This window comes from Embiotoca jacksoni, unplaced genomic scaffold, assembly GCF_022577435.1.
Source record: "Embiotoca jacksoni isolate LCO1_2020_lvr unplaced genomic scaffold, fEmbJac1.0.p SCAF_46, whole genome shotgun sequence".
NCBI classification, from domain to species: Eukaryota; Metazoa; Chordata; class Actinopteri; family Embiotocidae; genus Embiotoca; species Embiotoca jacksoni.
In genome coordinates this window covers 1740261-1762156 of record NW_027185399.1, presented here as the reverse complement: position 1 = coordinate 1762156, position 21896 = coordinate 1740261, and the positions used below count along the sequence as shown (strand labels likewise).

At 40.6% G+C, this 21896-nt stretch overlaps 2 protein-coding genes across 3 annotated transcripts; both read left to right on the top strand.

The window, feature by feature from the left end:
- Positions 1-25: 25 nt before the first annotated feature.
- appl1 (adaptor protein, phosphotyrosine interaction, PH domain and leucine zipper containing 1) lies at positions 26-13414 on the top strand. 2 transcript variants are annotated; one of them, XM_069169575.1, is made up of 22 exons: positions 26-111; positions 1047-1145; positions 1286-1345; positions 2893-2964; positions 3091-3178; positions 3407-3448; positions 4056-4114; positions 4667-4813; positions 5388-5470; positions 5643-5804; positions 6100-6288; positions 6464-6506; positions 6603-6659; positions 6852-6943; positions 7059-7238; positions 7762-7814; positions 8402-8576; positions 8665-8701; positions 8779-8943; positions 9040-9090; positions 9187-9276; positions 9614-13414. In XM_069169575.1, exons 1-22 carry the CDS (start codon positions 58-60, stop codon positions 9764-9766), a joined length of 2151 nt encoding a protein of 716 aa, XP_069025676.1. In that variant the 5' UTR covers positions 26-57; the 3' UTR covers positions 9767-13414. The 2 variants fall into 2 exon arrangements, with proteins under 2 accessions (XP_069025676.1, XP_069025675.1); XM_069169574.1 differs by having other exon boundaries at positions 6464-6659.
- Positions 13415-16734: 3320 nt separating this feature from the next.
- Positions 16735-21793, top strand: LOC138210442 (uncharacterized). The gene is made up of 5 exons (XM_069169607.1): positions 16735-16969; positions 17784-17978; positions 18687-18979; positions 19193-19320; positions 19946-21793. The coding sequence occupies exons 1-5, from the start codon at positions 16834-16836 to the stop codon at positions 20151-20153; spliced, it is 960 nt and encodes a 319-aa protein (XP_069025708.1). The 5' UTR covers positions 16735-16833; the 3' UTR covers positions 20154-21793.
- The last annotated feature ends 103 nt before the right edge of the window (positions 21794-21896 follow it).

Here is a 21896-nt window from a genome sequence, read left to right as displayed (position 1 = left end):
TTGTTGTTTTTTTGGTCCGTGGATTCGCACCGATTATCCAACGCGCCAGCCGCAGCTATGCCCGGGATAGAGAAGCTGCCGATCGAGGAGACGCTGGAGGACAGCCCGCAGGTAAAGGCCATCGTCCCTCTGCAGCTACAGCTAGCGTGCTAGCTACTTCTCCGGCTAAGCTAACTGTCTTTGTGGGCGAGGTTTGTGAGCAGCACGCTAACTGCTAGCGGCGCCCGGCTAACCGACAGCTGGAGCTGCAGTGGCATCGGAAAGTGACGGTTGTATCGATCAGCTGCAGGAAGTCTCTTGTCGGGTCCAAAACATCCAGCGGAAGCTCACCGCACAGTCGCTCAACACTGAATCCGGCTACTTCCTTAGCCACTTAGCTCGTCGGTTCCCCTCCTTCCACTTCGAGCTGTTAAATGTGTTGGCCGAGCACCGGCGTCACCCCGCTGCTGCCTGTTGTTGTGAGGCGCTTCGGACGGGTTGAAACACACCCTCCTTCCAGGTCCAACCACCTGCCGTGACGTCATGGTCGGGGGCGTGGCCAGAGACGGACGCACTTACCTGAAACCTATGTAGATACTAGAGGTCGATATTGTTTGGATAGTTTAGTTCAGTTCAGATAGTTTTTACCCATGAATCAGAAAGAAAAACAAAGTTCCACTGTTTGATATAAAAACAGATATAAAGGAACATTTAAAAATATAGAAAAGAAATGCATGAGAACAGATAAAATGCACGAGAACAGATAAAATGCACGAGAACAGATCAAATGCACGAGAACAGATCAAATGCACAAGAACAGATAAAATGCACGAGAACAGATAAAATGCACGAGAACAGATAAAATGCACGATGTGAGATTTCTGTCTGAGAATCATCTGTGCGTTGCCGTGGATACCTGACAGATGCAGCTGACAGATTTGTTTGTTTTGTTTTTTAATCTTCACGTCTTTAGCGTTAATGTAGTTGGAGAAAGGTTCATATCTTGCCCACGTTTCATCCGAGCTTCAAAAGATGAACGATGTTCTTATTTTAAATTTAAATTGTAGACCCGCTCTCTGCTGGGAGTGTTTGAGGACGACACCGCGGCGATCTCCAGCTACTGCTCACAGCTGTATCAGGCCATGCAGAGGATTTACGACGCACAGGTTAGACGCACACCATTAACATTTTTAAACATTTATTGGTGGAAGTTGCAGGTTTATATGCAGAATTAAGGAAGTGGCAGCCGGTTGGATCGTGACTCTCCAGCTGTTGTTGTTGTTGTTGTTGTTGTTGTTTCTTTCAGAACGAGCTGAGTGCTGCGACACACCTGACCTCCAGGCTGCTGAAAGAGTACGACAAACAGGTAGGACGCTTCATACTTCATGTTATTATGATAATTATGTTTACTTTTACGACATCTTTCAACACCAGCGATACAAAGCAAACGGTAAAAAAGAAAAAGAAACAAGAATAAATCAATTCCAGTTTAAAAAAAAAAAAGAAAAACACATTTGAAAAAAACATTAAAACTGCTCATTGGGTAAAAAATGAAAATCAGTTTTAATAAGTCATTTCAAAGAAATTTGTGATTAAATGAGGTGCGTTCATGAGCAGTTGGGAAACTCCCAAGCGGAAGGCCCGTCACACCGGGAATATCCCACGAGGAAAGTTTAAAGAGCTCAGAGAAGTAGGTCGGACGTCATTTAAAACAGCAGCAGTTGTGGTAAAAAAAGGAAGAAATGTACTCGCTCTGAAAATACGGTGAAAGAACCCGACTTGGTTCGCCGACATTAAATAGAACTTTCCTACGGTTGCTATTGAACGGACCATTTGGTTCCTGAGTGGGAGACTCAGCAGCAGCCAGCGGGTTCTGGTTGGAGGACATTAGGCATAAGTTGCCATAAAGAGAAAGCCTCTCTGAAATTTAATCTTGGCCATGAAGAGTCTTTGGAAGTAATCAATAAAATATTAAAAATCCATTTTTAAACCAATCAGAAGCCAAATGCAGTGATGCTAAAAGGCATCCTGGTTTCTATAACACCATATTTGCCAGGATGTAAATGTACACTTGTTTCCTGGAAGAAGACTTTCAGAAGCTTCCCCTGAGATGCCGTCAGCCTGTGGAGAGCTTTAACAATATGATATTATACAATGAAATAAAACACGCTGGTGGTAGCACACCATAAAAAGTGATGCTTTTGGCAGTCGGCGTTTTTTATATTTACGGCCTTTCCGAGCTCCCGTGGCAGCAGCGCATCTTGGCCGGCCGACAGATGAGTCAGTCCGCCGTCTGTTCGAGCAGCGAAGGCATCAAGCGAGGCTCCTCTGGACTCATTTCACTCGTCGGGATTTTATTTTCAGAAACTCCTGCAGGTTAAACTGAGGGAATAAAACTTTTACTGCTGACAGACTTCCAACAAACTCACGATAAAACACACCGCAGGAGGCTAAGTAGTACAGTTCCCATTCAACACGAGCCATTACACTTAAAACGGTAGCCAATAACCTGATGAGACGAGCTGTCGGCCTCGTGACTGTCCATCAGTCCCGGGTCGTAGAGTATGGTAATAGCAACAGCTCTCTAACACTAGCCACAGCCATGAAATACTATCGGCTTTTCAGCATTAGCCACTATCCTTATAGCATTAGCCACAGGCCTCACAGTACACTACTAGCCAGTTTTGAACACTAGTAGCCACCAGGCCGTTCATACCAGCTATCAGCATTATAACAACAGCCACCGGCCCCCCAAAACAAAAACCACTAAAACATCCTGCATCAGTTTTATCACCGGACCATCGGGCTTCAACTCTCACACACATCTGCCTTCAATACACATCTGGATATATAATCAAAACAATAAATCATGGCTGCTGTTTCATTCACCCACGCTGTGTGTGTTGTGTGCAGCGTTTCCCTCTCGGGCGCGACGACGAGGTGATGAGCTCGACCCTGCAGCAGTTTGCAAAAGTCATTGACGAGGTGAGAGACGCTGCAACTCCGCGTGCTGCCTTCAGGGAAGTTTGTTTTTTTAACGATTCGGGTTTAGGATTTCCACTAACTTCATTTTTTTAATTTTGTATTATTATTTATTTATTTTTCTTCTAGCTGAGCTCCTGTCACGCCGTCTTGTCCACCCAGCTGGCCGACGCCATGATGTTTCCTATCACGCAGTTCAAAGAGAGAGACCTGAAGGGTACCAAACACACTCTTTAAGTTAAATTCTTCAACACCAAACTGGGGAAAAACATCTTTTAAAATTTGGAAATTTCTTTCCCACAAACTGACTTGAATGGAAGCACGCTGTTTGTCTAAAATGTCATTTATGAGCTGCAGATTTTACTTCCGTGGAGATAAAAACCAAAACTACACTAACAGAAAAAGCTAAATACCCTCCTCGATGTGTTTTTGTTTGTCTCTCCAGAGATGCTCACTCTTAAAGAAGTCTTCCAGATATCCAGTGATGGTGAGTTCCTGCAGCTACTTGTAGAAAAAGAAATGATAAAAAAGTCATGTGACTGATCCCGTTCTCCACCTGCTGTTACATCTGTTCCTATAATCAATGTTATTCTGAATATTCATCTGAAGAACCAATGATATCGGTCCAATAATGTAATTAAATGTAATAAATAATAATAATTCTGTAACTTTTTTGTTTTTTCAAAGTTAGAGGACAGTAGATACAATTTTGTTTATTTTTTTGTAGATTAAGTCAGTTTATGTTTCTGGATAACAGCAAAGGCTAAAAACTGTTATAATAACGAAAAAAAAGCTAAAAAGCCATAAATCGGTGCATTGGAGAAACCAAATTAAAAAAAAAAAAAAAAATTTGTTTTTAAAGTGTTCTTGCACATATTTCTATGAATGTTACTTCATGTGTGAGGACGACAGCCTGTCCTAATTTAATCTGTTATGACTCACATTTCACAGGATTTCACCGTGTTTTTAAAAGATTACTGGAAGAATATTTTGGTTTTAATTGAAGTTAATGATTTCTGTTGGGGAAAAAAAAAGAAAAATGTGTGTTACCTTTAAAAATAAAAAGAAGAGTCCACGTTGGTTTCTGTCTGCAGATCACGACACCGCCATCAACAGATACAGTCGGCTGTCCAAGAAGAGGGACAACGAAAAGGTAATCAGACAGAATCACTCCTCACATCCACTTTATTATTCACTTCACTTTATCATTGAAGCTTTAGGATTTTCTTCCAAAGAACTGTGTAATTTGTTTACGTGGAAAACAGAAGTAACGCTTTAAAACTGTTGACTTTGGTTAATTCAGCTGCTCTAAATTAGTTAAATATCCTTTAATTGTCTGTCGGTCATTTTAACATTGAACACTGATATTAAGACACTTGTGATCATGTTTGCAAGTGATTTGAATCAAATAAAAGTACTTTTTCTAATAATTCTTCCAAATTTACAGAAAGAAATGTTTGAAAAGTTAAATAAATCATTACCAACTGTTTTTTACAGTCTGGTTTTGAATGTTTAAGTCCATTAACTTATTGTATATTTTTATTTTATTGTTGACCATTTGAATGCTTCAGGACGTTTCATACATCTGTCAGAAAGGTTCAGGTTTCAGAGTCATGTGATGAACAGGATTATCCCTGATGGAATGATGTCATCTCCGTGGATCACGTGATCAGGCCTCTCCCTGAAATAAGAGTGTGTGCTGCAGGTACGGGTGGAGGTGGTGGAGGACGTCTACACCTCCCGCAAGAAACAGCACCAGACCATGATGCACTACTTCTGCTCCCTCAACACGCTGCAGTACAAGAAGAAGACGGCTCTGCTGGAGCCACTGCTGGGATACATGCAGGCACAGGTACACACACACACACACACACACACACACACACACACACACACACACACACACACACACATAAACACACGCACACACATAAACACACGCACACACACACACACACACACACGCACACACGCACACACACACACGCACACACATAAACACACACACGCACAAAAACACACACAAACACACACACACACACATAAACACACGCACACACACACACACACACACACACACACGCGCACACACACGCACGCACACACATAAACACACACACGCACAAAAACACACACACACACACACACACACACACACACACACACACAAACACACACACACACAAAAACATACACACATAAAAACACAAACATAAACACACAAAAACATACACACATAAACACACACACAAAAACATACACACATAAAAACACAAACATAAACACACAAAAACATACACACATAAACACACACGCACGCACACACACACAAACACACACACACACAAAAACATACACACATAAAAACACACATAAACACACACACACACACTGAAGTCCTGCTGATGTCTGTTATTTCTGTGCAGATCAGTTTCTTTAAGCTCGGCTCAGAAAATCTGACGCAGCAGTGGGAAGACTTCCTGGGAACCATCGGAACCAGCGTGCAGAAGTAAGAACCACACACACACACACACACACACACACACACACAGACCCTCCCAAAACCGTCCTTGTGTCTTTCCCTCTCTTTTGTCTCTTTCTACGTCGTAAAGAAGTTTTATTTTCTTGAAATCCATCCTAAAGTTTCTGATATTCGCTGTAACAAAGTGAAATGTGTGCAGCGTGCGGCGGGAGATGGAGGAGGAGGTGGGGCAGATGCAGCTGACCATCCAGCAGATGGAGCAGTCATGTGACGGGCTGTACACGCCGTGTGACCCAGACCCCGCCCACTCACCGGTGTGTCGCAACCTGACCAGGAAGCAGGGATATCTGTACATCCGCAAGTACGACGACTCCCCGACGCTTCCACACGTTTAACTTCTGTTCATGTCAAACGTTTTACACATTTATGAACCTTTTTAGCACATTTTCTAAAAGCATGTGTTGATTTCATCTGATTTAAAAGCTCCACCACAAAACTAGAAACCTTATGATGAGAATAATCTGAGATCCAGCGACAGGCAGAAAGTCAGCGGACGCTCGGTGCCGTTTGATTTCTTGGTATCGGATCGTAAGTCGACCGTTTCGATGACATCGTCTTCGGTGTTTGTTAACGAGCCTCCTCTGTCCGACCCGCAGTAAGACGGGCCTGGTGTCGTCGTCATGGGAACGGCAGTACTTCTTCACGCAGGGCGGCAACCTGATGCAGCAGGGCCGCGGCGAGGTGGCGGGCGGGCTGGTCACCGACCTCGACAACTGCTCCGTCATGGCCGTCGACTCCGACGACCGCCGCTTCTGCTTTCAGGTCACCTCCTTCGACGGCAAGAAGTGAGTGAGCGACATCTTCTCCTTCTCCTTCTCCTTCTTCTCCTCCTTCTCCTCTTTCGCCTTCTTCTCTTTCTCCTCCTTCTTCTTCTCCTTCTTCTTCTTCTCCTCCTCTTTCTCCTCCTCCTTCTTCATGATTTATGGTCTGAATGACACTATTTTTCCTGTTTTGTGTCAGAGTTGTGACGCTGCAGGCGGAGAGCAGGAGGGACTGCGAGGAGGTAAAATGTTGTTGTTGTTGTGTTTTTGTTGTTGTTGTCTGCTTTGTGTTACCTGTTGTTTCCTCACGCCGTCTCCGTGCCGTTTTCCTCCCACAGTGGATCGCCACCATCAACAACATCTCCAAGAGGATCTACCTGAGTGAGAACGCAGAGGTCCGTGTCACTAAATCATCGGCAGCATTACGAGTCATTAAAATGTCCCCCAAAAAAAATCAATCCAACAAAACACCAATATCAATATTTTTTTAAATATACGGAGATAATCGTGTGCATATTCAGACAGTCTCTTCATTCAAAGTCTCTCCTGATTGGTTGATGCTGACAGCACCGTATTCCTATTGGTAGGAGCTGGCGGCCAGAGTGAACCAATCGGCTCTTGAAGCCGTGACGCCATCACCGTCCTTCCAACAGAGACACGAGAGCATGAGGCCCAGCAGGTAGGACTTTATGTGTGTGTGTATGTACTTGTGTGGCTATCTTTGTGGGGACCCCCTGGTGGCCAATCAGGTTCCAGTGTTCATCAACGCTCTCTCTCTGTTATCTTCCCTCCAGTAAAGGGCGGGTGGGCCGAACGAGCAGCATCAGCTCTGTGGGCTCCGAGCCATCGCCTGCTCTCTCTGTGCTCTCATTGGACGCGCTGGTTGCCCCGGAAACACCCATCCAGTTTGACATCATTTCCCCCGTCAGCGAGGAGAACTCGGGACAGAGCAAGACGGTGGCGCAGTCCGGCAGGTAGGAGTCACGAGCGGTTGTAAAGGGTTTGTTACATTTTCTTTGGCTGATTTGCGTATTTTGCGGCGAGCAGCTCCCCCTGGTGGCTCTTTTGATATTTACCTTTCCTGTAATTCCAGAGTCCGAGGCTAGTAATTGATGCATATCAAACATAGAATAAATAAATGATACAACATGACATGATTTATGAGTGTATTTTTGCGGGTTATTTTAAAATGTCTTCAGTCACTTACAGTTTTTTTTAATTTAAGAGGCCTGATTTTGAAAAGCATAAAAAATACAATAAAAAAAAAGTGACCATTTTAAAAGATTTTAATAAACGTCTCTTCTGAGGAACATTGGTCCTGGTGGATATTTTCCCCTGGAACTATATTTTGAAGAAAGAACCCCAAAAACTTTGAGAGAACAAATAATTTATAATGACCATCCCGATAAATCAAAGCATTTGTAATTTGTAGAGTTTGTCCTTTTTAGTAATATGGCAGCAGCTGGTTAGCATCTAATATTCTTTATGTGTCCGCAGACGCAGTAATCCATTCGGAGAGTCGGGGGACGGCACGTCGGAGGAAAGCGAAGGTACCGTCTGTCTATAAAGGACCACGATATCAATATATTGTATATTTTTTTTAAATCAATAATTACATCTAGTTGTACTATTTTCCTGTTTTGGTTGAAACGTCTCAGAAACGATATTTTGCTCACCGTTGCCCCTTGTGGCCGAAAGGCAGAAAACACCTTCGGCAACAATAGGCTGCAGCGATAGCGGGACAAAACACACAAATATCAAATTAATGCTAAATTCAGAGTCTTATCCAGCACTAGGTTTTTGTTTTATAAGTGAGAAGGTTTCACAGATGAAAACAACCTGATTTTTTGTTTTTTTAACTGTATAATTTTAATCCTACAGGTTTAAACTTTGTTTTAATTTAGTAGCGGCTGCATTCTTGCTAATTTTTATGCAGATGAATAAATTGTGATTTAGTTTTTGATCCTCCAGTGTTTCATTTTGGTTTTCTAATCTTTGCTATTTTGTGTTTTATATTAAAATAATTTATACATTATATTGCAACACTTGGAGGGACCTGTACTTCACTTTATTTAAAAAAAAATATATATATACTATCAAATAATCCGATTTTTTTTCCCATCGTCGTGGCGTCCAGACTCGATCCTCCACCAGCTCTTCATCGTTCGCTTCCTGGGCTCCATGGAGGTGAGAAACGCCGAGTCGGCAGACGTCATCTCGGAGACCATGAGGCAGATCCTGGCGGCCAGAGCCATCCACAACATCTTCAGGATGACCGAGTCGCACCTGCTCGTCACCTGCGACTGCCTGAAGTACGAACGTGTTTTTGTCCTGAAAAGGAGAATTGAAGTTCATCTCAAACCTGCCGTGTTTATTAACGTTGGTGTTTTTGTGTTTCAGGCTCATCGATCCTCAGACGCAGGTCACTCGTCTCAGGGTAAGACGGTTTGTCTTTAACGGTTTTAGGGTTTCTTATCTTCCCCTCACCGGTGTCCTCCTCCTGTCTCCCCTCAGTTCCCTCTCTCCAGTGTGGTTCAGTGTTCGTCCCATCAGGACAACAAGAGGCTGTTTGGGTTCGTGCTGCAGTCGGCGGGCGGCCGCGGCGACGGCCGCGGCGACGGCCGAGCCGACGGCCGAGCCGTCTGCTACATCTTCGAGTCCAACAACGACGGCGAGAAGGTCGCGTCTCTCTCTGTTCGTCCGTCGTTTTTCTTCTAAGCTCTGTGTCCCGCCCGTCGCTCTGACCTCACCGTCTGTCTTCTTCACGTGTTTCAGATCTGCGACAGCGTCAGTCTGGCCAAGCAGATCGCCTTCCACTCGGAGATGGTGAGCTTCTTCACGTAAAGCCGAGTACGTCCGTCACGAGTCGGCGGCGCCGTTCGCGGTTGTGTTTATTTTTGTGGTCTTGTTGTCGTCGAGCAGGACCGTAAGGCGGTGGAGAAGAGGAAGGAGCACGACAAGGCCAAAGAGAAGCAGCAGGAGGAGCTCAGCAAGCAGAGACAGATCGAGAAGGTGACCTTTGACCCCAAAACACCCGTTTACTCCACAGACGGGAAATAAAAGTGTTCGTAGCTTCCAGCTTCCGAAAAATGAGGCCGATGCAGAAGTTCCTTAAAGCTGCAATACCACCGAGTGCCACTAGAGGACGACTCCAAAAAGCCTCCATAGACTCCCATTCAACTTCTCATGAAATTCTCAGTCAATAACATGAAAACGTTTTCTGTATGTCATTCACTAAATTGTTGTAAATGTTGTGATTTGTCTGAGAGGCCCGTAAACAAGCTGCAGGGAGATACTGAACTCTTGTATTTTACCTGAAGGTTTTCTCTCTCCTGTCTTTGACTGACAGGATCTGGAGGAGCAGAGTCGCCTGATCGCCGCCTCGAGTCGCCCCGCCAACCCGTCCGCCTCTGACGGACAGTTCCTGGTGCTCAGCAACAGCCAATCGGAGGACAGCGACGCTGGGGAGGAGGGGAAGAAGACGGGTGAGTCTGAAGCCTAACGACACTCAAGAGGATGCATGTTTCACCTCCCAGGCGAGTCCCGTCGTCGTGACAACAGCTCAGGAACCAGGAGGAGGGGGAACACCGCCCGCCTGGGCTGCCTGGGACTTAAAAACATGTGCTTCCTCTCTGCTGGACTCTGTGATGGAGGATAAACCTAATGCACCCTCGCTGTACGAAGAGTAGGAGAGGAAACGTCTCTTCGAGGACTCCGTGTAAAAAAAAAAACAACAAAAAAAAACGCTGCTTTTATACCGGCTCAACAAAAAAAATATAGACTAATGTGTAAGTTTCTGTTTTTTAATCTTTATTTTTTAAGAAGAGCGAACAATAACAACGGAGGAATAACGAGAGGAATATGACAAACCAGGATCTGAGGAGGAGACCGATTCGGACGCCGTCGGCTCGTTCTCTTTGACAGGAAGTGACACTTTCTCCGGCCGTGAGGACTTCCCAAAGACAAGACACCTCAGCTGGTAAAGAAAAAAAAAAGTGTTGAAAGCAAAAAGAGAGGAAGACAGAGAGAGAGCAAGAGCTCTTATTTTGAAAAGGCCTTCCTGTTGCGTGATGTTGTGAAAGCACTTGGCAGATTTTCAACGGTTTTTAAGGTTTCCATTCATTTCACTACATCACCAATGATTAAGTCATTTTATCCATCAACACATAATTAATCAGCTGTTTTAATTATTGAGTAACAGAATTTTTTCAAGCAAATATATAAGCTATATAACTGTTCCAGTTTCTCTCCTGAGAATTTGTCAAATTTCTTTCTCTTACGTGGTAATAAATGGAATATTTTGATTTATTTAACTGTTACTTAGACAAAATATTAAAAATAAATCTCATGACGTATTTTTTTTAACTTTAGTCAGAAGAAATTATTAATTGAAAAAGAATAATTAGTAGAACAATTGATAATAAAATAATAATAGATGCTATAGTGGCTCTGAATTATTAAAAAAAAAACTCAAGTTGATTTAAAAATTAATTAAAGATCCCAAAGCTTTCTAAAATACTGAAAATGTCACACTAAATAGAAAATGTGAACAAAATGAATATTTCACAGTCATGAAACATTATTTAGCTTCACTGAGGAGCTGGAACAAGTTTAAACAGAATATTAATGACACTATTTCAACAACATTAAATCAAGTTTAAAGCTGTGTGTTAAATAGGCAACTTTTCTTGCAATTTTATGCAAAAACACAAAATGATCTGCTGTTTGAAAATATTAACCATTTAAGAATGAATCAAAAAACTTCAGCACACTGTCAACCACCTGATTATTTATTTTAAAGGTTCACATTTCTTTCATGTCTGTCTCAAAGTCACGCCTTGCTGAACCAAACGTGACAAACACGACGCCCTCTAGTGGACGGACGCGTGTGTTACGCACATCTGGCGCGATATCGGGTTCCACAGAAACTACAGCGGGTAAAATAAGTGGTGAGCACGTCACCATTTTTCTCAGTAAATATATTTCCAAAGGTTCTATTGACATGAAATGTTCACCAGATGTTGGTAACAACCAAAGTAATCCAGACATACACAGAAACCAAAACAAATACGTTCAGAAATTAAGTTGTGTTGTAATAATGTCTTCTTCCACACAAACAGTCTCCAGATCTTGAAGGTTTCGTGGGCCTCTTCTATGAACTCTGATCTTCACTTCTTTCCATTGATTTTCAATTGGATTGAAGTCAGGTGATCGGCTGGGCCGTTCTAGCAGCTTTATTTTATTTCTCTGAAACCGATGAGAGTTTCCTCGGCTGCGTGTTCGGGATCGTTGTCCTGCTGAAATGTCCACCCTCGTTTCATCTTCATCATCCTGGCAGCAGATGTTTATCAAGAATGTCTCGGTCCATTTTTCCATTCATCCGTCCTTTAGTTCTGTGAAGTTTTCCAGCGCTGTATGCTGAAAGCCGCTCACACCATGATGTTCCCACCTCCTGACTTCACTGTTGGCCTGGTGTTGTGAGGGTGATGTGCAGTGTTGTCCTCCTAACATGGTGTATTATGGCATCCAGAGAGTCGGATGCCGTGGCGGTTCAGTGCATTACTTATTGTTTTCTTTGAAACAACTGTACCTGCTACTTCCAGGTCTTTCTGAAGCTCTCCACAAGTGGTCCTCGTCTCTTGGACAACTCTTCTGATAATCCTTTTCACTCCTCTGTCAGAAATCTTGCGAGGAGCACCTGGTCGTGGCCAGTTTATGGTGAAATGATGTTCTTTGCACTTGAACATTCAGAAGTTTAGAAATGCGTCTGTAACCAACACCATCGATTTTGCAACTATAAGGTTGCGAAGGTCTTGAGAGAGCTCTTTGGTTTCACCCATCATGAGATGTTTCTTGTGTGACACCTTGTATGAGGCCATCAGTTGGGACTGAACCAGCTGATATTGATTTGCACTGACGGATTGATTTCTATTTACTGACAGACTTCAGCTGTTGTCTTTATGCACCTCCCTTTCTTCATGTGTTCAATACTTATTCCCCGTGTCATTTCACATTATTACACACAACTTAATTTCTGAACGTATTTGTTTTGGTTTCTGTGTATGTCTGGATTACCAACATCTGGTGAAAGTTTCATGTCAATAGAACCTTTGGAAATATATTTACTGAGAAAAATGGTGACGTGTTCAATATTTATTTTACCCGCTGCAGTTTAGTGTCGATTTTGAGACGGACGTGAAATATCGTGAACTTATCCTTTAACTTCTTGGCTTCTTTTTTTGTGTTTGTTGAGGGGAAACATATCAACCCGTCTGTGCGTTCGCTTGTTGTCGCGGCTGGAGCCAAAATGGCCGCCACAGAGACACGACTACAGGCGACAGAAAAGAATGTCAGACGTCAAACTCTTTTTAGGAGAAGAGTTTCTTACAGGATGAACAGTTGCATGAAAGTGACTCTTAAAAAAAAAAAAAAACAGTTTTAATGTTCGATTAACGTGAGCCGGAGACGTTTCGCTGTCTTCTCCGACGTTTGGAAAAGCACAAATTTCTAAAGTCTCCTCCTGCTTCTGTTTTCATTTAACAAAAAGGAGATTTTCTCTTTGTTAAAGATGCTCAAGCTTCTCTGATAACCCCCAAACATCTTGTTCACGCAGAAAAGTGAATTTCTTGTTTAGCATCATGGTATTTAAATAAATTAAAAAAAACACACATTCTTCACCAAATCCTGCCGTCGTTTTATTTATCAGGCGTGTGGGTCATTGTTGGGGCCTTTAATGTTTTTATTTGCCTTGTTCGGAGTGATTGACGGCGACTATCTGTCGAGAAAACAACAGAATAAGCGTCATTTAAAGGTCACGTAGGGGTCATCAGAGGTCACGACCTCCCGGCGACAGACGAACCTCTTCACTCGTGAGGGATTAAAGAGGCGGAGACGTTTCTAAACTTAAATCAACGGTTACTGATTTTTTTCCGGGGTTGTTGTTTATTTTGTTGTTGTTGTTGTGGCGGGAGGACTTCTTGTTGCTGTAACCGAGTGAAGGACTTGACGGAGCTGCACTTTACCGACGCAAGAAAAACACGACGGAAGTCGACGGTGTTGAGCTGTAAATATGTTTCAGTGATTGATGTTCCAGTGTCATGATTAATAAAAAGGCTTTTCGGTGATAAATAAAAGCACTAACTCCACCCGCCCGAGTCGCTCTGCTGGTGTTTATTTGTATTAAACAAACGTCTTCAGGAAAAGTTTAGCAGGTGAAATTTTCAAAGTTGTTTTTTCCACAAATTTTTATGTTTGTTATTGTTATCATAATTAATAAACAAAAGTCGACTCTTAAAGGCCCAATTATAATACATAATATTAGGACATTTCAGACCTCTGTTTCTGCAACTGTAACGTTTTCCAAATGAAGTCTCTTTTTAGTCATTTGAATGTTTTAAAAAAGATAAAAATACACTGCTTTGAAAACAAAGTTGAAACTATCTTCGTGCTTTATTCTAACAATAAATAACGTGCTGATATATACAACCCTGTTTCCAACAAAAGAAGTTTGGACGCTGTGTAGGTCAGAGCGTTGACCTCTGACCTACGGCAGATTTTTAAGATGTGAAAGATTTGAGGCTTATCGATTGTTCAATGCTCAGTTTAGTTCTGTTTTTTCTGTGGTTTGTATCAGAGAAAGGAGAAGTCCCCCCCCCCCCCCCCCCCCCCCCCCCCCAAAAAAAAGAAGCTCCACAGACATAAAACCGAAGCTGGTCGGAGGGAAAACCGCAGACAGACAAACGCTTCCAACACAGCAGGGACAAGTGGGACGCTTTCACCTGGACACCGGTATCAAAGATGAGGACGATGAAGTCGCTGCTTTTTGTTACCATGGTGACGGTCGTCATGTCAGCGTTGTTCGTTGTCGCGAGTACCGAACAAACAACCGAACCGACAGCAGCTGACGAAGCTGCATGGACACCAACAGGTAGCTGCACACACACACTTTAATCAAGTCAGACTGGAAGTACTCTTTTTTTTTTTTTTTTAAATACTAATGAAACATGAAAATACTTCGTTACAACTCAAATCCTGCTCTGAAGCTGTGACCAAAGTAAAAGTATGAGCTGTAAAATGTCCCCATCTTGTGTCTGCTCAGTTCATTTCTGTTTTTTTACTCAAATCAAAGTAATAAATACTCCACTACAAGTTAAAAGTCCTGCGTTCAAATCCTTCCTTGAGTATTTAAAAGTATCAAAAGTAAAAGTACACGTTGGGAAATGCTTCCTGTCAGTTATAATGTTTTTGAATTCATATTACTGCATTTTTAAGTGCTGATTTTTAACTACTTTATGTTCTCTTTGTTAGTTTAATGCACAGAAATGCATCACAAGATCGTCTTTGTTCTGTAAGAACCACGTATCTCTAAAAAGATCAGAAAAACAGCAAATTTGTCAAAACAGTAAAAAATGTCAGTCTCTGAAAGAACAAATTAAATCCTTCAGTTTATCAAAAAATATTGTAAAAAAATTGGAGATATGTGAAAGGGTAGAAAAACTACAATTTCTGACCAATGTAGTGGAGTAAAAAGTCGAGTATTTAGCTCGGAGATTTAGTAAGAAGTTGCAGAAAATGTGTCAACTTTGTAAAACAAATAATAAAATGTGGTCAGCGGCGACTTCTCGGTTCGATTCTACACGTCAGTCATCAGGAACTCAGAAAACTCGGCCGCCCCGACGAGGTTTTACGCTGATTTGTGTCTTCGTGTTTCCGTCCTCAGGTCGTCATGGAGTCGATTTATCAGGAAAGATGTTCACTTTGTCTCGCTACGGAGGACAGGTGACTTTCTACGACCCGCTTCCGCTCGCACAGCCTTCAAAATAAAATGCACGTTTGGTTTGTTGTTAAAAAAAATAAAAATCGAATTCAACTTCGCTTTATTGACAAAAAACATTAAAAATGAAAGGACAGTACCGTGTCATTAATATTATTATATTATTATTAGCAAGTCTTGAATGTATATATAAAAAAGGAACGGCAAGTTATGACGTCACCCATTAGTTTGCAATGTATTTGTATTTTACTTTGTTAAGTATTAGTAAAGTACCAGTATTTTATTTTGATCAGTACTTCCCCTTCCACTAAATTTCAGAGGCAAACTGTACTTTTTATTGACAACTTTAGTTAGGCTACTTCATATTGTCCCTGTACATTAAAAAACATGCATCTCCAAAATTTGGTGATTTTGGATTTTTATAATAAAGTGAGGGATTAAAAATCTCCTCCTTTGTGAGCTAAAGAAACAATTTAAAAACCGTCTTGGATCAGATGGAAATGACTTTGATTTTCTGAGCTTGTTGACATTTCAGAGATGAAAACAGCAACAATGAGGGATATGATGCAATAATGTAGGATAATCTAACCAACAAAGAAATTAAAATGAGCACAGCCTTAAACAAAAGGCTTGTTGATGCAGCAGTAGTATATATATATATATATATATATATATATACACACACACACACACACACACACACACACAACAGTAAAACATTGTCCGTTTTTTTTTTTAACTTTACTTCTGATATTTTAAGTTTGCTGATAAAAACTTTTACTTCAGTAAAGTTTTGCCTTTGGAGGATTTTTCTAATGTTCATACCTTTTAATTTTGCCGCTTCTTTCTCGCTGCAGCTGTATTTCTCCTTTGCTGAGTTTGTACTTCTGTAACATTTAAAACAAACTTTTGTTTTGTGGCATTGACTTTGTTTTAAATGAGTAAAAACCGTCACAAGGAGGCCACACACACACACACCTGTGTCTGATTATTACCTGACTGTGTGACGTGACTCTTCACCTGCATGTTTACTGCCCCCTAGTGGCGTCTTTAGAAACATGAAAACGCCATTTTGGCTCCAACAGTTATTGACAAAAACATCAGTTAACACATAAAGAAAGTGTGTATGTTAAACATTATAGTGGATGTATTTGTCTGTTCCTATCTGCATTATATTTCTTTTTCTTTTAACATGTGTTTGTGTTCATTTATAATGTGAAGCACTCCATGTACATTTCTTGCATTAGAGGACTTTGAGCTGCATTTCTTGTATGAAAGTTGCTTTACAAAACCAAGTTCATTATTGTTATAAATAAAGCCTTTAAGCACTAAAGTCGAGACAATCATCAACTCCCTGATATTTAAACCATTTCTTCAATTTCTGCAGAATTTTGTATTTATTAATTAATTATTATTATTATTATTATTTTTTAATATATACAATAGAGATAATTAGAGATCATTTATTTGTTAACTTTTCTGTTATATGCTGTATTCATACCTCGAATCCCCCCCCCCAAAAAAAACAACCTAAAAAACAACAACAACAACAACAACAACAAAACAAAAACTCAGAGGACATGAACTCAACACTGATACAGACTCTTGTTTTTGTCCGTGGTTCAGTGAAATCACAGGGTGGGGGCGGGGCTTGGGGGTGGGGGGTAATTTCTATTTCCAGACATGAAACCGAAAGTAGACGAGCTGCTCGGAGAGGAAACTGCAGACAGACAGACGGACGCGTCCAACACAGCGGGGACAAGCGGGACGCTTTCACCTGGACACCGGCATCAGAGATGAAGATGAAGAAGATGAGGTCACTGCTTTTTGTTACCATGGTGACAGTCTTCATGTCAGCGTTGTTCGTCGTCGCGAGTATCGAACAAACAACCGAACCGACAGCAGCTGACGAAGCTGCATGGACACCAACAGGTAGCTGCACACACACACTTTAATCAAGTCAGACCGGAAGTACTCTTTTTTTTTTTTTTTTTTTTTTTTTTTTTTTTTTTAAATACTAATGAAACATGAAAATACTTCGTTACAACTCAAATCCTGCTCTGAAGCTGTGACCAAAGTAAAAGTATGAGCTGTAAAATGTCCCCATCTTGTGTCTGCTCAGATCATTTCCGTTTTTTTTTTACTCAAATCAAAGTAATAAATACTCCACTACAAGTTAAAAGTCCTGTGTTCAAATCCTTCCTTGAGTATTTAAAAGTATCAAAAGTAAAAGTACACGTTGGGAAATGCTTCCTGTCAGTTATAATGTTTTTGAATTCATATTACTGCATTTTTAAGTGCTGATTTTTAACTACTTTATGTTCTCTTTGTTAGTTTAATGCACAGAAATGCATCACAAGATCGTCTTTGTTCTGTAAGAACCACGTATCTCTAAAAAGATCAGAAAAACAGCAAATTTGTCAAAACAGTAAAAAATGTCAGTCTCTGAAAGAACAAATTAAATCCTTCAGTTTATCAAAAAATATTGTAAAAAAATTGGAGATATGTGAAAGGGTAGAAAAACTACAATTTCTGACCAATGTAGTGGAGTAAAAAGTCGAGTATTTAGCTCGGAGATTTAGTAAAAAGTTGCAGAAAATGTGTCAACTTTGTAAAACAAATAATAAAATGTGGTCAGCGGCGACTTCTCGGTTCGATTCTACACGTCAGTCATCAGGAACTCAGAAAACTCGGCCGCCCCGACGAGGTTTTACGCTGATTTGTGTCTTCGTGTTTCCGTCCTCAGGTCGTCATGGAGTCGATTTATCAGGAAAGATGTTCACTTTGTCTCGCTACGGAGGACAGGTGACTTTCTACGACCCTAATGCCTTTCCAGCCTTCAGTACCACCAACCCAACCAGTGAATACCTCTACAGAACCACCACCACACCCTACAGAACCACCACCACACCCTACAGAACCACCGCACCTCCCACTAGAGGTGAGTGCATTGTGCAAGTACATTGTTTTGTGTCCCTTTTAAATTGTTTTTAGTGTGTTTGTGTTTGTTTTGTGTTTGTTTGTTGTTGTTTTTATGTCTCTCTGGTTGTTTTGCCTCTTTCTGAAGTTGTTTTGCATCTCTGTGGATGTTTTGTGTCTCTTTTAGGTTGTTTTTAGTTTGTTTGTGTTTATTTTGAGTTTGTTTGTTGTTGTTTTTATGTCTCTCTGGTTGTTTTGCCTCTTTCTGAAGTTGTTTTGCATCTCTGTGGATGTTTTGTGTCTCTTTTAGGTTGTTTTTAGTTTGTTTGTGTTTATTTTGAGTTTGTTTGTTGTTGTTTTTATGTCTGGCTGTTTTGCCTCTTTTTGAAGTTGTTTTGCATCTCTGTGGATGTTTTGTGTCTCTGAGGTTGTTTTGAGTTTATTTGATAGCAGGCGTCTCTCAGATTATTCTCATCTGCTACTAACCACACTTTAAATGAAACAACACCATTTTTTTTACATTTCCAATCAAATTAGAAATAAAAAAAAGTCATATCGAATGTTTGTGTGGCAAAATGCTCATATTAATAATATCTGTAAATAGTGAGTTTACTTCTTGTTTTCCCAGGAATGAATAACTCAGTCATGATGAAGGTTTTTTCTGGGTATGTTCAGGAAAGACTTTTGGTTGTTGTATTAATGAACCAGTTGTCTCCGTGTGACCCTGCAGGTGTCTCCGTGTGTCTGCGTTACATCACTGACTTTCTGGAAACAAGTTCCCCCACAATCTTCACCCTCAGTCCATCCAAAACCCCTTTGAGCCTGCAAGTATCATACCTCTCCTCGTATACTCTGACATTTAACAATTACAACTCCCTCCGCCTGAAACCCAACATCAGGATGTGGTCCTACCCGGGACAAGACATCTGGACCAGCGTCTGCCTCACCGTGGACACCAGGAAGCAGGTGGCCCAGGTGTTCAGCGGATCGAACATGAGCATCAGGAAGTTGATGCCTTATAGGGTGAGGGCGGAGCCTAAATCTAAACCGGTTTATAAAAGTCACGTCAATTTTAAAAGTTCCTGAATCATAAATCCATCATTTTAGCAGACGAATGAATCCCACAGTGTAATCTTCATCATCGTCTCTAATATTATCTGTTTGATGTGTGTGTGTGTGTGTGTGTGTGTGTGTGTGTGTGTGTGTGTGTGTGTGTGTGTGTGTGTGTGTGTCCAGTATGTGTGGGCAGGTGAGCACGTGATGACGTTTCCAGGTTTTGATGGTCAGGTGACAGACGTCCAGGTGTGGGATTATCCTCTCCGCTACAAAGAGGTCCAAAGGTTTTTGTACAGAGGTTACTTCAGGTATGACGCACTGTGTGTGTGTGTGTGTGTGTGTGTGTGTGTGTGTGTGTGTGTGTGTGTGTGTGTGTGTGTGTGTGTGTGTGTGTGTGTGTGTGTGCGCGGGCAGAGTTTGACACTTAAAGACTGAAAGAGGAAACAACAATTTTATGACATAAAAAAACTAGTTAAGAAGTCAGTTATAGTTTAATGTGGAAACTTAAACTAGTTTTTTGGGCCATTAAGAAATATATTAATAAAAGATCTAAGACTGGGTATTAATATTACTTTGTGGAGTAAACACTTGTTTTAACCCTGGAAATGTGTTTAAAAATATTTATATAACAAAAAAGATGTCTTCTTTACTGCAAAGTTCATTTCAAGTCTAAAAAAATGTTTTAATTATATTTTCTTAATATCTTTAAAACATATTTTTTTAATATCTTTAAAATGTTAAAGTTTTGTGGGTTATAACTTTTTATTTTAATGACATTTGATGCCTGCGTTTTCAGTAAAAACACTTAAAGTGGGGAAAAAAAAAAAAAAAAAAGCCTGATTTATTTATAATGGAATATTTCAGTATTAGAAGGTTTATAACGTCGTTTTAAATCCATCTTTCTACGTATAAAGTGTGCGTTTGTGTTTGTAGGAACTCTGGCTCCGTGCTCACCTGGTCCAACATCAACTACTCTCTCGGACGGCTCGGGCTGCTGGAGGACACCTACGAGCTGCAGGGGAAGCAGCTGATTGGCCAAAAGGCTCGAGGTCGCGACCTGAAGGAGGACGAGAAGCCCGGGAAGCTTTTCATGAATGAAGTAGTAATGATAAACGAAGAAGGGAAAGCTGATTTAATGTGAACGTAACAGGGAGATCTGTGGAGAGAAAAAAAGATGATCAGCAAAGAATTAAAAGAATCAGTAATTTATCAGCAGTGATTAACAATTAATACAATCTTTTGATTTAAGGGTGCGATTGTATTTACAACAAACTAGCACCAGTAACAAGTAAAATCTTCAAGCCAATTCTTTTTACTGATTTGTAACTTTACTTTTGTGTATTATTAAAATCAAGAAAGCAGAGGAACAGTTCTCCATTTGGTGGGAGATACTTACATGTTTTCTGTCTGAGGAAACGAACATCACTCATAAGAAAAGGAAATCAAAAAACATCTGCTGGTGTTTATTTGTATTAAACAAACGTCTTCAGAAAAAGTTCAGCAGGTGAAAATTTTGAAGTTGGTTTTTCCACAAATTTTTATGTTATTGTTATAATTATTAATGAACAAAAGTCGACTGTTAAAGGCCCAATTATAATACATAATATTAGAACATTTCAGACCTCTGTTTCTGCAACTGTAACGTTTTCATACTTAATCTGTTTTGTTTTTTTTGTCATTTGAATGCTTAAAGAAAAATTTAAATAGTAATTTTTATCTTTTCAAATTACTTTATCTGCATCACAATATTTCCATATTTCCATCCCAACAACTGCACAAGTACTTCCTGTGATTTGGAAGTCAGAATCAAAATAAAACAAACACACAAACTGCCAACCACAAACAGCTTTATCATAAAGTAAATATGAACCAAGAGAATTTAAAACATACATTTAGATTAAAGAAATGTGTGTGTGGGGGGGGCTCTAATGCTACAGAAATACCTTCATTTATTATCCAAATATTGAGACCAACAGTCAAAGATGAATTCTCAAACAGATGAAATAAAGAATCAATGCCGTTAAAACTAGTTTTCTTGAAAAAAAAAAATGCAAATAAACCCAGAAGCCGAGAGAGTTCACCGGATACACATGCTTAAAAAAATAATTTTATTTTCTCCAGTTTTTGTCTTTTTCCAAGTAAAGTGCTGGATACTTTCACCTCCCCCCGATTTTAAAATCCTTAAAAAGGAAACTCTCAGAGACGGAAAATCTCTCTTTACTTTAACTAATAACAACTTTTCATGCAGAAACGTCAACTGGAAGCCCCCCCCCCAAAAAAAAAAATCGGTTTATATCAACCTAGTTTTATCCACAGACTGTTTATAAAAGTGTTCGTAGCTTCGTAGTTTTGAAAAATGGTTCTGATGCAGAAGTGTCTTCAGCTGCAATACCAGCGAGTGCCACTAGAGGTCGGCTCCAAAAAGCCTCCGGCTCCATAGACTCCCATTCAACTTCTCTCATCAAATCCAAAGTGAATAAAATGTGTCCATCAGTTATCTCGGTGTTGTTAGCTAAAGTCACTCCTTCTTATTAGTTTTCTGGAGGTCCATCTGGAAATAATCCCTCATTCATTAAGATATTAGGTCCAAAAAAAGTGGTATCTTTTGGGGGCGTGTCCGTTTGATTGACAGGCCTGGGCTGGGCCGGACGTGCAGGAATGTGGTAGTGGAATATTTTCAAACATTTCAAATGGAGAAAGTTCTACAGAAAATACACCACTTTGAAAACAAAGTTGAAACTATCTGCTGCAGCTGGTTTTAATAAATTATAAACCCCTTTATTTTTCATCATTTTTTTGTGGATCAACAGGATTTCCTGTAAAACATCTTTGTGATGAGGTCAATTTAACAGTCCATGTTAGACACCATGATGCGTTTGAAGAC

Bases quoted from the DNA above. Each gene is read 5' to 3' on its own strand.
- appl1 (XM_069169574.1), top strand. From the start codon at position 58: ATGCCCGGGATAGAGAAGCTGCCGATCGAGGAGACGCTGGAGGACAGC. The intron at 1,146-1,285 runs GTTAGACGCACA...TGTTTCTTTCAG, and splicing joins AGAGGATTTACGACGCACAG to AACGAGCTGAGTGCTGCGAC. The intron at 6,944-7,058 runs GTAGGACTTTAT...TCTTCCCTCCAG, and splicing joins GAGAGCATGAGGCCCAGCAG to TAAAGGGCGGGTGGGCCGAA.
- LOC138210442 (XM_069169607.1), top strand. From the start codon at position 16,834: ATGAAGATGAAGAAGATGAGGTCACTGCTTTTTGTTACCATGGTGACA. The intron at 18,980-19,192 runs GTGAGGGCGGAG...GTGTGTGTCCAG, and splicing joins GGAAGTTGATGCCTTATAGG to TATGTGTGGGCAGGTGAGCA. The intron at 19,321-19,945 runs GTATGACGCACT...TTGTGTTTGTAG, and splicing joins TTGTACAGAGGTTACTTCAG to GAACTCTGGCTCCGTGCTCA.